General features: G+C 38.0%; 1 protein-coding gene across 2 annotated transcripts; it reads left to right on the forward strand.

Annotated features, from left to right (window-relative positions):
- The first annotated feature begins 1,308 nt into the window (after window positions 1-1,308).
- Window positions 1,309-19,206, forward strand: CALB1 (calbindin 1). 2 transcript variants are annotated; one of them, XM_074898750.1, is made up of 11 exons: window positions 1,309-1,515; window positions 1,765-1,841; window positions 6,393-6,467; window positions 11,458-11,541; window positions 11,630-11,686; window positions 14,618-14,695; window positions 17,164-17,219; window positions 17,315-17,354; window positions 17,441-17,494; window positions 17,628-17,699; window positions 18,100-19,201. In XM_074898750.1, exons 1-11 carry the CDS (start codon window positions 1,434-1,436, stop codon window positions 18,211-18,213), a joined length of 789 nt encoding a protein of 262 aa, XP_074754851.1. In that variant the 5' UTR covers window positions 1,309-1,433; the 3' UTR covers window positions 18,214-19,201. The 2 variants fall into 2 exon arrangements, with proteins under 2 accessions (XP_074754851.1, XP_074754852.1); XM_074898751.1 differs by lacking the exon at window positions 6,393-6,467 and having other exon boundaries at window positions 18,100-19,206.
- Window positions 19,207-20,365: the final 1,159 nt, after the last annotated feature.

The raw sequence follows: 20,365 nt of genomic DNA on the forward strand, positions 1-20,365 counted from the left end.
TCCCTCTCAGGACATGTCAGCCTTTAACTAGGCATACACCTCTCATCCCGCTGGGTTATCCATCTCCCTTGGCATTTTGCGGTTTTCTGTTTTGCATTATTTCATCTTTTTTATATACTTGCACTATATGTCAGTCTCGATACACTATTGTCTTACCGTTGCTCGTGTCAATCACTTAACACATGGAGATTCCCGGCTTTCCCAGCTGTTCTCATCTGCCATCCTTACTATACTACCTGCTGTGTTTGGCAATGTCCTGTCAGATTATCATCTTGGCCATCAAACCATGCTAACTCAGTGTAGTGTCTGAGCGATATTGCTGGAAGCAGGAAGGCAGTTTCAGTGCTTCAGAGTACCTAGGTAACCCTAATGACTAAAATGAGTCATCCCAAAAGGGACTTAATCGTTATTACTAGTACAATCCCATGTTACTCTGTGACAAATGAAAGATCTTCAGTAAGCTGCTCTGTCCCCTCCCACCAACCCACTGCTATAGGAGGGCAAGTCTCCAAAGCTGGTCTACAAAAAACCACTCTTGCCCAGTCAAAAGTGACTGTGGTAGTATCCCTCACACTCTGCACTGGGAAAGAAAGAGTTTACTAATGAAGTCTTCCACACTTACCTGTTGGATATTACCTGCTAGGGCAGTATATTTAAATTTACAATGCCTGTTCCCATGCTATCTCAATACAGATATCTCATTATCCCGTGATATCTCAGTAGGAATATCTTTTAGAGGGTTGCAGTGCTTCAAAGTTTAAGTCTGTGTGGAGCTAACTGCAGGTCTGGTTTGGGGATAGAGCAGTGAAAAATGGTGTCACCGAAGCTGATTCCTTGCACCCCCCCATGGTGTCCCATATGGCTTTTTTGTACCGGACATCCTGCAGAGCTCTTAGCCGTGCTCTGATGTCCAAGACCCTTTCCCAGACGGAAGCACGATGGTTCAGCTGGGAGACTGTTCTCACCTTCTGTCCCTCACGTCTCACGGGCACCCTCTCCCACATGGAGGGTTGTGCAGTCCCAGCGCTGCTCCCTCTGCCCGGGGGCCTCCGCTCGGCACCAGCACCCCCCTCGCCCTGACCCGCGTTTAGGGGTGACCGTCCCCGGAGGGCTCAGCGGCGGGGCCCGGGGGGGTGCCTCCGGGCTGGCCCCAGCCTTGGTACCACCTGCGGGAGACCACGGTGCCCCCCCGCGCAGGACGGGGAGGCCGCGCCAGGGCCCGCGGAGAGGGAGGGCAGCGCCGGGGGGAGTGGCCCGGCCGGGACGGACCCATAAATAGCCCTCGGCGGGGCGGCGGCGGGAGGAGCCGTCGCCGCAGTCGCCGCCGCCGCCGTCGCCGCGCCGGCCGCGGGCACAGTCAGCACCGCGGACAGCGCCCCTCCGCGCCCCGCCGCGCCCCTCCGCGCCCCGCCGCGCCGCCCCGCACCCCCACCATGACGGCAGAGACCCACCTGCAGGGCGTGGAGATCTCGGCCGCCCAGTTCTTCGAGATCTGGCACCACTACGACTCCGACGGTGACTCCTTTTCCCCCGGGGCGGCGGGGGCGCGGGGGGCGGAGGGGGACAAGGCCCACGGGAGGCTGGGGGGGACCCCGCCGTTCCCCGCCCGCTCCGCGCCCGCTGGCCCGCAGCCTCGGGGCGCCGTCGGGGGCTGGGGTCGGTGCCGGGCGGGAGTAGAAGGGTCGGAGATGTCCCTGCCAGCGCTGGAGAGAGGAGAGAGTTTGGAGGGAGCCGTGACTGCAACCGTAACTCTTTCTGTTGTAGGCAATGGGTACATGGACGGGAAGGAGCTACAAAACTTCATCCAGGAGCTGCAGCAGGCGCGGAAGAAGGCAGGCTTGGTAAGTTAACGTTTCACCCCACTTTTCCGTCTTCTCCGGCAAAAAAGAGTTTTCCTGAGCAAACTCCGGTGCCCCAGTTCCTTCTGTTCTCCGTTGCCATCACATGGTTCAGGCAGCTGCCTCACTAGGCAAAGGGAAGTAGCTCAGTTATAAATCAGCAAGTTTCAAACGAAATAAATCGTCTGCTTTGGAAAGGTGAGGCCAGGGTCCACCTCCCTGGACAGCAGGTCCCGCTCACATCTCGCCAGGCTACGGGCTGATACTTCTGACAGTGCTTAAAAAGAAAAGCCAAGAAATGCATGGACGTTTATCTTTTTGTCTTGGATGGGACCTTATCCCATTGCAATTAATCTTACTGATCCAGATACGTACTGATACTAAAAAGAAAAGAAAGCAACAGAGAAAACAACACTTCAAGTTAGTTGGACTCTGTTTTAATTTCGTGCCTAATGGGCAGTATGGGCTGAAATGCATTTCTGCCCCTTGGTGGTCACTAAATAGATCTGCAGATGACTGCTAACCACTTTTTGCCCTTCATCGGTGTTATACAGCAGGAGTATGAGTACAAAATCCTGGTAGCTTCAATTGTTCAGAGAGATGGCAAATTTTTGACAACGATGTCAAAACAGTTCTGTGTGTGAACTGCTAAAGCACTATTTATTATTTTCCTCTAAACTGTGTCTATGGGGAGAAAAAACAGAGAAAGAAAGGAAGAAAGGAAAAAAGAAAGAAATTAAAGATTCCATCTAAAGATTTGAATTAAAATAGAAATGAACCTTTTTAACAAACAAATTGCCTTTAAAATACTGCTTCTAAAAGAGACTACTTAACATGAAACTCCAACATATAACCTGATGGGATCAATTTAAATGAGTCTAAGCTAAAAGGCTTCTGAAGTAACAGAAATAAATAATTATAGTTTAACTGGATGGCATGTGTGTATGGGGGAAATAGATTAATAATTCATATAGGAATACCTCCAAAGTGAACAAAAGCTTTTCAGTAACTAACTTTGCTTTAAAAGTTGCTGGATATTTTAGAAGTAACTGGAAAAAATATTAATATTAATCTTAATTTATTTGGTGGAAAAATGTATTTTCTTATTAATTGTATGAGTGTAAACTTCACACACCTGAAAATCTGTCTCCCAGCAATGCCTGTAATGTTACTGCAGTCTAGGTACCAGTTAATTCTTCTTAGAGCTGTTGGTATAGGCACTCATTTTCATGAGTGCAAGTAAATTTAAACTAAAGTTTAGAAAAAAAACAACAACAACTAAAAAAACCACAGAAATCTGATCTTGTGTTTTTTAGAGAGAAGTTGTCTTCCCCCCCCCCCGGAAAGATTAAACACAACAGAACAAATCTCTCTTCTATAATGAAATGCAGGAAACTTAAGTATGTCCATTAGAAAGAAGATATTAAAGTCTGTGTATATCTAGTATGAATGGCACTCTTAGTAGAAATGCTGATATATTATTCAGCAGTTAACAAATGAATACAAAGCTCAAGGAAAAAATATTTATCATTTTAAGATCAGATTCTTTTCTCTCTCAACACAGGCGTACCTGTCTTCTTAAAAACAAAGCCTGCTCAAAGTGAAACAGAAAAGCCTTGCAGAATTATTCATGTCTGCTACAATTTTCACAATTTATGCTTTTTTAATAACCTCTGCCTGTATTTCACACTGTACTTTAAAAATACTCAGGTGTTTAATTAAGTTTTCCTTTCCCGTTTCTCTGATTCAAACCTATCTTTGGAGTGTTCTGCTGAAAAGAGCAATTTACAGTAGCAACATCAAATCCAGTACTTGATCTACTGGCTCTGGAGTATGGATATATGTCATCTTAGGTTCCATATCTAAGCTGATTCTTGGATTTGAAGGCTCATTTGCCAAACAAGCATCTCATTAGTTCGTGTCTTGTCTCACGGGATACTAATTCAGTAGCTTTGAATTTCTATTCTTTTGCCAGAAGGGACACATTGAGAATCTAGTGTAGGTTATATGTCATTTCCTCAGCTGTCCTTCTTTTAACACCCCAAAGCTTCTTTGTCATCATTAACTTCTGCATTTCAGGTCACTCTCCTGCTCACTATTTTTGAAATATTCAATTATGCATTCTTCATTGCTGGATTTTACATCAGTCATGCCATATGCATTAAAGAATCACATTGATTCTGTCATCGAATAGGATGGTTTAACATTTCCCAATATTCTTCTCAACTACAGAACTGTTCTAATTATGTTCTAATTCTCTTCCTTTTATGAATCCACTCAGTAAGCCCGTACTTTCACAGCTAGTTTTTCTCAGATAGAGCAATAGCATGCAGCCTGATTCATGCTAGCCCCAAAGGGTGGATGTTTACTTGGAGGTTTTAGAACTTGGGCTTTTCTTTGGTAACGCTATCTTTTTGCTTCATGCATTATGTTAGATAGTGAATTGATCTGATCTTTCAACATGTCTGAACTTTTAGACCTATTGAAAGATCTGCCTCTTTTTTAAAGGCAAACACTGTATAAGTATAGAAGCATAGCTTCCATTTATTGTGACCCACATTCATCAAAACGTTCTCTATTTAGGTATGCCAATTTCCAGAAGAAACTGTGGGGTATAAGTGACTAACACAGAGGTTGATAAAGGGCCAATAGGTGGATCTTAGATGAGCTATTCAACATCTGTTTCTCACTTTCTCTGCATATATAGATGATGACAATATTTCTCCACAGAAATATGATTTAATAAATGTTTATCAATACAGTCATGCAAGTGTTTCTGTAGTGCCATATATTCTTACATTTTCAAATCATATTGAAAAAAGCTATTTTTTCTGTAACTCCACTTGGTTGGATAAGTGTCTCTTAGGTTTTAAAAGGGGACACTGAGGTGTGAAGGTCTAGCTTCTTAATTTCAAACACTGAACACTGTGAAGGGCTAGTTTCTTAATTCCAAACTTTGAGCACTACATCTCTATCAAGTTTGGAAACAGACTTGGCTAAATTTAGGCAAGGTTTTTTGATTGAAAACATTTATTTGAATAGCAACTTAAATAACTCATCAAGCAGCTCAAGAGCAGGTGAAACAAACACCAAAAAAAAAATTCCCATTTCTAAATAACGTCCTAGAATACAAACATCCTGTTTTGTTTAGCCTGTAATCAGCTGTGTCTCCTTCAACGGCTGGACACTGTCTGGCACTGCGGAGCTTCTATTAGAAAGATTAGTAAAATATTTAACCAAGACTAATTAAAATCCAAGTGTCTAAATTCTCCATTTTATCTGCTAAGCAAACTTGTCTCCACTTTGGGATCATTAGATGAAAGGTGACATTGAAGTGCATTGTATTAATAATCACATCTCTAATTAAAGCCATGGCAAATTACTAACCCGCCATGGATGACTTTGACAGAAATAGGATACTAGGCCATGATTGTATCAGCTACAAGGAACTGACATTTTAGTTAGCTTTGGTAGTTGAAATTTGGGACAAACTACAACGGACTTTGTACAGCTGAGATTCCCTGTGTCTCCAGTGAGAGAATCACTTAGGTCCTATATAATCAGATCTATTATAGCAACTAAACCTTTAATTTCCAAAGACTGCTGTATCTTCATCTATAGCCATAGAATTGTCCATTGTTTTAATAGAACTGTAGTCCTGATTCTTGCTGCATGGTTTTACTAGCTCACACCTATAAGAAATACAAAGAAAGTTAAAAGTTTAATCAGTACTGAAGGTTGATGGCAGCTCATATGAAAGCAAGGCAAGTCAAGTTGAAGTGTGAAATCAAGTATTTAAATATTCACCCCAAGGCTGGTACCTTTGCCGTAGCCTACAGCAAGGATAGCCTTTAGAGAACAGATGTATAGCAGGGACCCTAATTTAGGGTAATGAAGAACAATTATGCTGGCTTTACTCTGCCAGATTTAAGGTACTGCTCAAAGTTTTCTTCCTCCTAAATCTGCCTCTCTACATTTCAGCAGTGACATTTTGACTCTGTTTCTACGATAACCAAATACTAAACAGTGAAAAATATCGTGATGAGTTCTTTTAGGGCTAAAATAGCATCCATTGTTCAGGAAAAATCTACCCAAAGATGTGGAAAGGCTATTTCGGTGTTCAGATGTATTATACTGAAATGTTCCTTATTTTGAAAGATTTTGCACTGCCTTCAGGTTACAAATTTAAAAATGAAAACTGAGAAAATTGACTAATAATTGCCTATAAACTCCATTGTCATTCTCTTAAAAAAAGGGGCTATTATACATGTCTTCCAACACACCTGTCTTTATAATTTTTTCATTCTGTAAACTAACATAGGAGTTCTAAGTATTTAGATGTCAATCATTCACACTGACTACAATTCCTTAGGAAGTAAAATTTATCACAATGACATAAATCATGATTAAAAAAATCCTCAATTTAATTTAATTTTGAGGAATCTAGCTGCAGTAAGTATGAGTACTTCATTAAATGTAGCATATTATTTGGCAAATAGTAGAATATTCAAATAGAAGTTTATATATGATTCTCTGTATCTTAATGATTTGTAGGATTTAACACCTGAAATGAAAGCTTTTGTGGACCAATATGGGAAGACTACTGATGGAAAAATAGGAATAGTTGAGGTAAGATGATTACTTTATAAAAAAAGACTGACATGTTTACTTGTAGAAAATACATTTAGCACAGAACAATATGAGCATATTATGTAAATGTTTTTATTACACAGAAAATTTCTTCCTCTGTCTTAAGATCTTTAGTATTTTTTTCACTAATGGAATTTTTTCATTAACAAAAAGTAAGGTATTCCTCAGGCCTCTCTGGACATTTCACTATATTTCATTTAACTTTGCATGCTTTATTCAGTACAAATAAGCGTCAATAGCAATTTAGTTTTCCTGAAAAGCAGGTGAGAGTTCTGTTTTAGAAACTGTGAAAGGTAATGGAATTTATTTCTACCTATGATTTTGAACTAATGCTCTATCACCACTCCTATAGTGAGGATAACACACAAGCGAACACAACTGGGTAATCACTGTATGTAGTCTCTTCTAAAAAAATACATATATGGTAAGAAAGCAGGTTAATCATGTTAAATTTAAACAAAATTTTAACAGTAGTTATGATCCAGCTTGTGAAAGATCAGGATTTCTTATGTATTTCTTTTCTGAACTTTAACAGAACTGCAGGAAGAAAATTCCCCTATTCCTTACTCCTACTTTCTAAAGAGGACAAAGATAACCAACCCCTTCTATACATACAGCTGCTCAACAGTTGTGTAATTTAGACAGCTTGCTAGGAAGGTCGAACTAATGTGTTTTCTCTCACTTTCACTCTTCTGTGCTGCAAGTCAAAAAGGAGAGTTTGCTGGGTCACAGCTTGAGAATTCACTTTTTCAGGCCTAAATCTACAACTCATTTATGTCACTCTGAGTGCAGTGAGACTGTGGTTTTATTATTAAATGCTATTTTGTTTTGTTTGGTTTGGTTTTTGTGTTGTTGGTTTTTTTTATTTTTTATTTTTTATTTTTTTATTTTTTTGATAATAGGAAATCTGACCTAGAGCACTAATTGAGAAACAGCTGGAAACAAGCCAGGTCTGCAAAAATTTATAGTGACCAACTTGGGTCAGTAGTTAATTTTAAATTAGAGGACTGAATAGAATCTGTAAAAGTTAATAGGAAGTATCACTGCTGATATAATAGATAATTTCAAGGTATCTTTTCTCCTCTGTCATATGTACGAATTCATATACTTGTTTAAATGCACATGTAATTACAACTAAACTACCATGGAAATCTGAACAGTTTGCTTCACTTGCAGCTATAATTTATTTTTAAAAATGCATCTTTTGACAATACTTAGCATTGATCAAATAGTTCTGCATCTAAAAAGAACCATTGTTATTTGGACATTTGTTTGATTTTGGACTAACACATACTTAGTCATTTGGTATTGAAGAATCCTATTTAATTTAGTATTTCTGAATATATGTAATAGTAAGCATTGGACGAAAGAAAAATGTGTAGACAATGCCTGAAAAGACTGTGTTTCTTCACTTAGGAATGATAACTGAAAGTTTTTACCTTTCAAATCCTGTTTCTGATTCTGCTACTGACTTTCTGGATAAAGAGATATGGTGTAGTTGGGAACTGTCAATGTTAGGTAAATGGTTGGAATGGATGATCTTCAAGGTCTTTTCCAACCTAGATGATTCTGTGAGAGGTGAACAAATCCAATAGGGCCTGTTATGGTGCAGTGCTCGCCACCCCTGGTGAAGTGCCAAGAATGTTCAGCATCCATGGAGGCCATTGAATAGTGGCAGTACTCAGTTCAGTGACCGAAGGGACTTTCTCCCTTAATATAGCAGTTTCCTAACCCAATAGCTATATTTTATTTCACTTATATCAGCATGAAGCTTGATTTGGAAAGTGCTGATGGGACTCAGACAAAATGTGTTGTACATGCAGAGCAGTGTGATATTAAAGTGGGCATCTGGACTTGATTCTCCTTCCTTATAAATAAAAATTTCCAGTAACTCCAGATTGCTGCATTTACATAGTACATCAAATGTTTTTTTTTTCTGAAAAAGTGTATGAATGTTGTTTAAAAATAAATTATTTAAAGCCATTCAGAGTCTCAGCCATCATAATGAATACCCTAGCATCTGACGGTAAATGTCCTAGTGAATAATGAGTTTTCAGAAAAGGTCTGTTGATTGAGATAAAGACAAGGTCTGGGTGGCTTCACAGACAAAGGAGTGGATTTTCAGCTCAGATTAAGTGTCGATTCTGTCTTTGCAAGCACACTGCAGTTAGTTCACTAGCTTATCCAGTGCCCTCCAGCTAAAGGCAGAGTCTGACCTGTCCACTTGCTTGTCATTGTGTAAGGGACTTTTAATTCACCTTTTGTACTCATTCACACCAACACTTTCACTAAAATGTGGCTGTGAAACTCAAGGTTTCAAAACTCAGGACTGTGGTAATTCCACATTCAAATTACTTGAAGTTTACTGCTGCCGTAAATACAACTACTTACGAGACTAAAATATTTTTTGTACTCCCATTCTCTATTATAGGATTTTAAAAAGCAAATTCACTGTATTAGGTGAAACAAATTTTAAATAGCATTAAATATCAACAGAATTTACGTAGAGAATGATTTATAGAAAATAGTTCTGATATTGTGTTAAGTATTGAGAGTATTTTTTCTACTAGATAACCTATAAAGATGTATAGCTCAGCCTACAACTAAGCACAGAGGAGTCAAGCCAGACTCAGGCTTTGTGGTTGTCCTCTATTACTCATGATGCAGAAATAGCTGACATTCTCCATAAAAGCAGCAGAGCTCACCACTCACAGCAACTGCTGTTGCTGCCATACACAAATTTTTAGTAGTCTGCACTCTTATTTAAACACGCTCATGGAGTCCCCCTATGCTTAACCTCACAGAGAAGTTGTCCTTAGAAATAGCACCAGGTTTCCATCTTTCCTCTCTCTAGTGGTATAAGCGGGAACTGGCAAGTTGAGCCAGTTTCCACACAATCTCTGTATCCCTTAATAACGCAGTTTTCCACAGAAAGCAGTTTAATGCTATTTGATGCCTGAGCTTGGAGAACTGGAATTCTCTTTAGCTATATAGTTTCTATTATATATTACTACAGGGTGCAAAAGAAAGAGAACATGAAAGACATTTTGGCAGAAACCTGAGTTAATATTGGATATTGAGCTACTACATCCTTGTAATGTAAAAACCTGTTCTTTCCTCTGACACTTACAAAGGGTGAGAGGGATAGCTTAAAATAAGGTAATTTTCTTCCAGAGGTAGTATATTCTGTACCTCAAATGCAGTTTGGTGCTGCTAGTAAGTTGTTGGTGATTCTTTGGAAAGTTACTATTTTACATTTACCCTTGCACTTTGTACTATTTTACAGTGCCCTTCATCTCACCAGTTAGCTATAGAGATCCCTCAAAAGAAATTTTATTTATCATTTCCATACATGTAAACTCTTTTCCACTGTCATAATCAATCCCTTCCCCCAAACTCTGCCATAATCAGTTCTTCCATTCAACGTTTGTTGTGGAGTAGGAATGTTGATTTATTCTAAAAATCAAAGCTCCCCTGTCATAGGAGATATAAAGAATTTTTTCCATAAATCAGTGCTAAGTTACACACATTTATCTATTGTGTATATATGAACATGTACTTACCCACATGTGTATATGCTATTTATAATGGAGTAGGTTTTGAAAGCTGCTGACAAAAACACATTGTTTAAGTTGATTGGGTTGGGTGTTCAGCCATTTAGCAAAAGCACTCAGAATGCTCTGATGGGCCTGACAGCCTGTCATCAGCTGTGCCATTACTGTAAAGAGAGTGCTGTGATGTGTCTTTTTGGTCAACAATTATAGAACTGATACCCTGCACAGTTGATTTTAGATAAATGAGAGATCTGTCTCCACACCCTTGTTGTGCCCATAGGGTGAGAGGGAGAGCTGAACTCACCTACAGCACTGATGGAACCCAATAAAAAAGCCAGAACAGTTAGGCAATAGCAATGAAATAGACAGAATGAGGACCTGAGGGTGTGAAATGAATGCAGAAAAACAAAAATTTGAATCAAATTTTTAAGATGGTTCCCCAGGAAGTCTGCAGATGTCATTTTTCATAAAAGAATGCAGCTAAGAAATCTGTCTTTCTCCATTTTCTCTTCCTAGTAAGCACAGCTGGTCTATTCTTCAAGTAAAGTTTTCTTTAATCAAAACACATTTCATACATTTTGAGGACAGAAAAAAATATTGGGCTTTTGTTAAAAACAAATCATGATTTTGCATTAAATTATACAGCATACTGTCCATCTTCTAGATTTGTCACTTGCCAAAATTGAGTTATAGTAAATGAACATTTTCAATAATCAGTACAATAATGTCTGATTTTAAAAAAGCCTTTTGTAGAGCAGAGGCATTGGAAGAACCACCCCTAATTTTGCAGGGCTAAAAGCCCTTTTGATTTCTGATATTTATAGCTCTTCATGAACACATCTCTGTGAGTGACAAATGAACACCGGTTGCCATCCCCTTTCCCTCCCCACTTTCTCTTCTTTCCCCAATTTTCCATGTATTTTTCTGTTTACCTTACACGGGTTCTTCATGTCAGTGTTCCTCTCTCTTCTTCCTCTTCCTCAGTATCTGTGAGTAGTCTATTTTCCTCACTTTCTTCATTCATGGTCCTTCACACATCCTCTAAACATCCTTGCATTATGCGTTGCCTTGGTGTCAATTCCAAGGTTTTCACCATAGATTCTAACTCTTTATGGGTGAATTTTTTCCCCTCTTTCCCCAGCTACCCCTTCGGTAAAATATTGTCTCACTTCCTTCTCTCACACTTCAGCTCTGTTTGACCTTGATAAATATGGCAAAGCTGCAAGCCAGAAGCCTTTCAGAGGCATTTTCCAAACCTTCCAGCTAACAGGATGAAGCTTTCTTCCTATGGGGCCACAATAGGGCAGTATGAGCGCAAAGAATTTCATACTCTTTTAAAAAGTTTCGTGCTCTTTTACAGGCTTAGCTGGCCTAATGAAGAATCAAAATTTAATCTTTCTTAAATTCTGTAACAGCTTGCTCAGATATTACCAACGGAAGAGAATTTCCTGTTGTTCTTCAGATGCCAGCAGCTGAAGTCAAGTGAAGACTTCATGCAGGTACAGTATGAAAAGTTGCCTTTTGTAAAATCATCCAAGACCTGCTTGCCATAAATATATCATTAAAGCATTCACGTTCTTATTGCAGACATGGAGAAAATATGACAGTGACCACAGTGGCTTCATTGATTCTGAGGAACTTAAGGTAAACCGGTATCTATGAGTATACACATGAGAACAGGCATTGGATTACAGCCTGTGCTGCTATCTGTTTCTTCAGATACCCACCTGTGCATGTTTTTGCATTTCAAACATGACCAAAAAGCAATACGATTAGCTGATGTTTTTATCACCAGTAAATTATTTAAAGTGAAACTCTAATCTGATCAATGTTTTTTAAAACATGTTTTAATTCAGATCAATGTTTGTATCAAGTGACTCAGGGTAGCAGGTACTTAACTTAGAGGTAACAAAGGTTAAAGTAAGATATGCCTCTGAAAGCTATGTTCTTTTTCTGGTATATTATGGAGGAGGGCTGTTTTGTTGTTTTTTCTTCTAAGGGCATCACTACTATTTATCACTATGCTGCTGGACAGATTATGTACACTTAAGTATCATGTAATCCTACAGTTTCCACTGTAATACTGTTAGGTTAACACAAATGGAATTGTGCTGCCCCTGCTTGGTTAACTTGGTGGGATTTTGGTATCAGCTTTAACATGCACAAATAAGAGCAGAAATGAGATGATTCCATTAGCTGTCTCAGCCCTGCAGTGTTAACACACCTTAAAACTAGAGTGATTTACCTCCCTAGTCACAAAACTAACAGCAATTTGTAGATGCTGTAGAGACACAGAATCAGAGAGTAGTTGGAAGGGACCTCTGGAGGTCCAAGCCCTCTGCTCAAGCAGGGCCACCTATGCTCAGGACCGTGTCCAGATGGCTTTTGAGTATCTCCAAGAATGAAAGACTCCACAAACTTTTCTGGGCAACCTCTGCCAGTGCTTGGTCACCCTCACACAGTGAAAATGTGTTTCCTGATGTTCAGAGGGAACCTTCTGTGTTTCAGCTTGTGCCCATTGCCTCTGGTCCTTTCACTGGGCACCAGCCCGGCTCTATCCTCTTTGAGCCATTCCTAGAAGTATTTATATATTTGATGAAATCCCCCTGAGTCTTCTCCAGGCTGAACAGTCTCAGCTCTCTCAGCCTTTCCTCAAAGGAGAGATGCTCAAATACAACAGCCTCTGAGTAGAAAGGTGTCATCTTCCACAATTCAGTTGCACTTGAGACATTACGGCAGCTTTAAATTCAGAGGAATCAAAACAATTCATAGCAAGAGAAAGATCTAGCATCCATTTAATTTGGAGTATTTTGCCTGTATGTGGTATTCTAAAGAAAAACTACATAAGCTTTATTAACTAAACCACCGGGACATCAAACTGTCTCAAATCCTTACAGCTCTTCTATTCAGAAGAGTAATCCACATCAGACAATTCACATTTTTTTTCCTTTTCCCTTCACCTTTCTCTTTGAGTTTGGTGTCTGTGTGACGTTTGCCAAGGATCTTACCTCAAGGTAACCCTCAAACAGACAGGAGGAGGCCACACACGTAGCACTTGAGAACTATCCAGCTGTTAAACGATGCCTTAAGGACGACTGTTGCCAGCTGCTATAATTTAAAATAGACTTAAAACAGCAGGGCTGATTGAGAACCAGTTGAAGAATGAAGACATTTTAACTGGATCCCTAACGGTCCCATCTCTCCTGTGCTGCAAGATTTTGTCCACCTCAGAGAAACAGGCCATTTTAACATATTGAAAATAAAACATAAATGTCCCGTTTCATTTTTAGAGCAGTATTTCTTGACAAGCCCAAACATTTGAAGTATTTGCTATGTGAGGAGTACACCCACTTACAACTTTATAAGAGAAATTTAAGCTGGAAATCAGGAAAACTTTCTAACAATAGTAACAGCAGTGTTGTCTAAGGGGGAGGCAGACTCTCCATCGCTGCCTGTATTTAGGAAAGGTTTGGCAATAGCTCAGATCAGGCAGTAACTCAGGAAGTTTAGACATAGCTGATCCTTTCTTGAGACATGGAGACAGACTGGATAGCCTTTCAATGTCCTTTCCAGTTCTACTTTCCATCAAAGCACAGAAGATTAAACATGTCTCTGTAACATCCATTTACAACAGGTCAGTCATGTTCTTTGTCTACAAGCTACCAGGAAGGCTCTCCAGCTTGGAGGGGGATACAGTAGAAGAACTGTAGTGGGTATTAGTCACATGGCTATTGACATGGTTGCATTCAAATTCAAGAATGTCATCTATGTACAAATAGATTTTCTGATGAGCCACACCATCTTCTATCTTGAAATGTGGCCCCAATTTTCACAAAGATAATAACAGTGATTAGGTACTTAATTGAGCATTGACAGGCATACAGACATCTCAGGTATCGTAATACCCTACGTCAATAAATTGATATCTTTCTTTTTTAATGTCGCAGATCTAATGCAGAAATTTAAGCCACTGAATGGGTAGAAACAATCTTATTTTTGAATGGTGTTTCAAGTCATATGACACTATATCAAATTCTCATTCAAAAAAAAAGAATTAAACTGGCTGCAAACATTTAAAATACAAGGTAAGAAGGAGTCATGTAGGTTAATGTTCACTTCTAGCACTGGGTACTGCCATAGGCAAGGAGAAAACTTGATTAATCATTGAACTTTTCTGTAAAATTGTTCCTATGTTGCAAGAAGTAACTAGGCATCCAAGTTTTCAAGGACACTCAAGGTTAATTAGTTTAGTTTACTGATAGAGCTGATTAGGAATCAGTATACTTGAAAGCCAAATTATTTTTTCCAAATTCACAATACAACAAATGACATACAATGCAGAAAGTTTTATGAGTCACTTTTTCCAAATAAAACCGTGCAATATACTTGAATTGATCAAAAGAAACTGTTATATTCTTAGATGTTAATTAGTGCTTCTTTTCATACTTATTTGGAACTTCAGCAGTAAATACTAAAGTGGGAGTAAAATAGTATTTCCCATTCTTTAATCTGAAGTTAGCAAGTCAAGCATTTTATACTGCAGATTCACCTGTTACTCTTCTATTATTTTAACAGAGCTTCTTGAAAGATTTATTACAGAAAGCAAATAAGCAGATTGAAGATTCAAAGCTAACAGAATACACAGAAATAATGGTAAGATTATTTACAGGCATATTTCATCAAGACTGGATTAATCAGACTCTGTTTATCTTTAGGCACTGGAAGGCTCCAAATGACTTGGAGCCCCACCAGGTCCTAATCAGGCTAACTATGTCACTGCAACAGAGATACAACCGTGGCATCTAGCACTGCAAGTACTTCTGCAGCTACAGAGCTTTCATGGGCAGTTTACAGTGCTGCTCAAAAAAAAAAAAAAAAAAAAAAAAAAAAAGCTGAGGAATTTTGAATTTTCTTGGCATTATATATATTATATAATATTAGACCATACCATAATATTTTCACCTGTTCTGCTTCCCTGTGCCATTAATTGTAAAACTGAAGTCTTCACAGTTCACAGGAAAAAAATTGCACCTAGCGTAATTATATTATTATGTTTAGATCAAATTACTTTGGGGTTACTTGATAGGTTTTGCCTTCTTACAGTGCTGCAGTGTCTATCTTTTGTCTTAAAAGCCATCACTGCATGGTGGCTTCTTACCATATTTACAAATATCTCACCCTTTCCTTCTCCCCTGCTTCAAGAAAGAGAAATAGATGTTTTAGATAAACTCTAGAACAAAACTGTCACTTCCCTGGCCTTAAATCAGCCTGTTCTTGGGGGCACTCCTTCCATCCCACCACTATGGTGCTACAAGGTAAGGACCAGCACTGGCTTCTGAATGGACATTTCAAGAAAAAAAAAAAAAAAAAAAAAAAGACTCAGAATTCTTACCTTCAGGAAATGTGTAAAACTACATTGTTTCTTTTACCAGCTTGGTTTAATCCTAAAATATTTTCAGCGATCAAAAGTATGCTAGGTAAACACATTAGCCTTCAACTGACCTGAGAATGGCTGACCAAAACTTGTGTTTCTCATGGAAAAAGTCTGCTGGTTTATTGTACCAGTATAAACCATTTACATAGAATTGTAATTGTTTTTTCACTGGTGAAGATAACATGTATCTTTTCACACAGGAAGCTTTTTGACTTTCATCTTAAAGTGTGCTCTAAATTCTGGCCTCTGCAGAGAGACACAGTGACAAAAAATTAACAGCAGTAAGAAAAAAATATGTCTAGCTCTCCCATAATCTCCTCAGAAACTAGAAAAGACTAATAGAAAACTTACAGTCCTGAGCAGCTGCAGGCAGCCACAGCCAGCCACTAACCACCTATTAAAATACAAAATATGTTGACTTCACAGCTGCCACTGCTTACCTCCCCCAAATGCAAATATCCTTTCATGGGAAATGCATGCAAGGCAGATGCTTTCATATAAGGAAAGGAAGTGTTAAAAGGAACCAGAGTATTATGTAGAAATAAATGTTTATAGAATTGGTCTCTTTTTCTGGTCTCCTTTACCATTTATTGTGTATTAACCAAGTGAAATTAGGTCTTTTGTCATGGCATTAATTCTATCTTTAAAAGGGTATACACTTACCTCAGTACAGGATGCCACTTTTCCTCTTATTGAAAAACTACATATAAAATTACTGTGATTGAAAGTGATGGGATGGTGTGTGGGTGGTGGTGCTTCAGTATGATGTCTAACAATGTTTCATACAGTTTGCTGCTTTTGTGACTCTTATACAGCAAAGGCAAAATAATACTTGAAAGTGGAGAAATGGAACTATACATACCTAAAAACTGGGAGAGGAAGTTCCATGCAGGTGCAATAGCTCTGTCTACCTCTATTAACAAATATAAGCTGTTTGCATCTCTCAAACAGCATAAACTCATGCTTTCAAGGCTTCAAAGGAAAACACTTTAATACAATAGTGTGATTATAAATTATTAGAAATAATACTCATTTTGTCAAATTATATTAATGTATTTATTCCTATAATCTTATTTGGAGAGATTTCATTTTCCATTTTCATACCATCAACAAAATGCAATCATCTACAGCATCTGTTCACTCTTTTCTTGACATATGTATCACAGAAACAGAATGTGATCTTTACTTAAATATTTATACCTAGCAGCCAAATGAATGAAATGTCTATTATTTTCTGTCTAAGGAACTGAATGCCTTGGATTATGCTGAACTTTACCCGACTGTTGTTTCCCCTTTATGAACAGAGAATGATGATGCTATTATCAGATCATGACATGAAGTCAAAAGTAAAATGTTATCATGTCAACTCTCCTCTCATTTATAAATACATGCATGTTTCTCATATAGGACATTCATCAATGTAGGCAGATTAAGACCTGCCTTACAGCAGGTTCATCATAATTGTTCATCGGTTTCTCATCAGGATTTTGCAGTCGAATTAATTACTATAAATTACTTCTTCAGTACTTTAAATAAATGTATTACACAGCAAATGTGACAGATTTAAACCTGGGGCCATCATTTCAGCATGAATTAAAGGCTAAATTTCATTGAATTTAAGTTTCCCAAAGTGTTTTCTTCATTATGTTGATTTTGATTAGTAATGTAAAATTATATATTCTTTCAGCTCAGGATGTTTGATGCAAACAATGATGGAAAGTTGGAGCTTACTGAATTGGCCAGGTATGTCTTCTGTCTCTTTTCACAACAAACATCATGTAGCAATCACTGTTATGGAAACAGTTAATTATTCTGACCTTTGTTTTTTCTCTCCAAAGATTACTCCCTGTCCAGGAAAATTTTCTTATTAAATTTCAGGTATGAATATTCACATTCTTAGGTAACCTGTTACCACCATACATAACTGCCGTCATTAATGGATTTTCTTTCCTTCTGGCATTTAGGGTGTCAAAATGTGTGCAAAAGAATTCAATAAAGCCTTTGAGATGTATGATCAAGTAAGTCTTCAAAAAACCTTTTTTATTAATTGCATAGTTTGATGGCACTTATTTTCTGAATCTGTGGAAAACTAGCCATAACCTCTGAAATGAAAAATAAATGTTTAAAATTATCTTTAATGTTATTTTTCAGGATGGCAATGGCTATATAGATGAACATGAACTTGATGCACTACTGAAGGACCTCTGTGAAAAGAACAAAAAGGTAATCCTAGAGGGTTTTTTTCGCCTCAGAGATTAGATTTAATTTGGATTTTAAGGATACTTTAAACCACCCTATTGAGATAAATATAGACCTAACTCATAACTTGTAAAGTCAAAAATCTTGGCAGAAGTCATAGCATTGTAAATCCTTAACTAGGGGAGTTGTGGTTACACAGCAAGATTGTCACAAGATTGCTTCTGAGACATCAGCTATCAGCAATCTAACATATGCTGTAATATGGATAACATACATGAACAACATTTAACATCTGCAATGTATTACTGTTGGACAGGCTGAGAATACTTTTTTTTTTTTTCCCCATTTTTTGCCATTGGATGCAAAAACTTGTTCATGATGGTAACTTAACAGGATTATAAAGCATTATCTGTTCTCTAAATAGGAATTAGACATTAACAACCTTGCAACATACAAGAAAAGCATCATGGCCTTGTCTGATGGAGGAAAGCTTTACCGAGCAGAACTGGCTCTTATTCTCTGTGCTGAGGAAAACTAGAACTCTTCTATCATGTCCACTTAACTAGTGATGTACTCTATCTACACAATAACTGTGCACTATAAGGGAGTAGGCTGTATTTTTAAACTGCATATAGAAAATTAGCCAGGATGTGTGGCACATTCCTTTCAGTATGTTTCTATACTGTTTGTAATGTACAGTTTTTGTAACAATAAGATTGATAAAGAGAATGTCTATGTTTGGGCCAGTCTGTATATTCAAAAAGAAACTAAAATATGTTGGGGTTGGTTTTGGTTTTGTTTGGGTTTTTTTGCTTTCATAAACACAGCTGAAAAAAATGAAACCTGCTGACATCGTTGTGGTCATCATATCCTTTGACACTTACAACATTTCTTGCTGAACTACATAACAAAAAGGTCTACAGATACCTTTCCCCGTAACAACTAAATGGTATTTTTTAAATGCAAAAGATGAATTCAGATTAAGTACAATCTAGGTCTGAAATAGGAAGGGGATGCTGGCATATCTGATTTCCAAAATTCACCAAGGCATTAAGAAATATTTTCAGTTGTCAAACCACCCACTTACAGGTCTGTGCTCTCTGCAGTTTTTCAATTACTCTTCTCATTACGAACTCATAGTATATAGACAAAGCATTTATCTGGGATAGATCTCCATGCAGTAGTTGACAAAATAGTGTTTTCAATCTAGCTGTTTAACTTTACTGAATTTAAACATAGGCACTTCAGAAATAAATGCCTTTAATCTGTCTTGGAATCCTGGCTAAATGACAGGTAGTATAGTTAATACACAGATTAACATATGATATTATAAGTGTACCTTTCATGACTATTGCTGTGTCAGAGAATATGACAATCCATTTTCTAAACTATTTTCACATTTTGCAGGTTATAATTATTCTAGTAAATTGCTGTTTTTACATCATATTCTGTGTAATCTATAATTAAATTTAATATCCTAAGATTGTTGGTGTCTAGTTTGTCTATCTCCTGGATTCTTTTTTCTGTACCATTTAAAAGACAAAACTATTTAAAAGAAAATGTGCCTCCTTGGATCTTACAGTGAATTGCTAATCTATAATAACAGTATTAAAATTTAACACTAAATGAAGCAAAAGATCTAGTATAGATTTTATACCACTTTAGTAATTTTGTTTACATGGTGGGCTCTGCTTTTTATTATGCTAGAGAGGTATTGTTTAAATGGGAACTATACTATGGAAACAGCCCTATCTTCTCGCATCTTTTTTTTTTTTTTGGCCTGGCTTCCTTCTTACTTTACACTCGCTTTATGCCAAACAACTCCATGAATGTCTAGGCATTGCTCCCAGTATGTACTGGTGTAGGAAGGAAACTCTGCTGTGTCTTAAAGCCAGAAAGCCTATATTGCCTCCACATACAACTGTTTCAGACACAATTCCACGTTAGCAGATGAGCTATATACAAGTTGTCAGATATGTCTCTGTGTCTTATTTAACAAGCAGAAGCAAATGCATTTTATTTGAAATGTGTCTCAATGAGGCTCAGATCCTTCAAGATTACAGTCACTGAATTTCCACTGAAATGAATCCTTGAATTTCTCAGGTAAACTCAGGCAACTAAATACCATTTCAGGAATGGCCTAATGACCTTGGGCTCTCTCCGGTCTGAGCCTTGGATAGTTAAGGAGTAGGTGGTGCCAGATGGGATCTTGCTGAAAAAAACACACACAAAAAAGTAAAATTAAGCTAGCTCATTCTCACCGCTTTACTCCCACTCCATGCACAGTGATTTAGCTTCTCACCTGCTTGCTCTCCTTTTTTCTCTATGCTATGTGAAATACAATTGTGTACATTAAGTGAAGGAACAGCGAATCTGCCTATCAGTACAATAAATGATTGATATTGTTCGTACTGTGCACTTGAAACCCTGGATTTTGCCTTAACAAGTGTAAAGGTAAAGAAAAAAAACAAAAACCTGTACGTAAAAATATGGTGTGACTGCTTGCTAAAATCATTACAGTGGAAGATAAAGAGTTTAAAATGTTTTGACAAAAAGTCACCACAGAAACTGCAATCTGTCTTCCTGAACACGAGTAAAATTACCTGTCACAGATCTGTTGTGAAGCCACCCTTCTACTACTGCGGCTGCCCACCCGCTGGCTCTGCTGCGGAGCACAACACAGAAAGCAG

Source organism: Athene noctua, chromosome 2 (assembly GCF_965140245.1).
Source record: "Athene noctua chromosome 2, bAthNoc1.hap1.1, whole genome shotgun sequence".
NCBI classification, from domain to species: domain Eukaryota; kingdom Metazoa; phylum Chordata; class Aves; order Strigiformes; family Strigidae; genus Athene; species Athene noctua.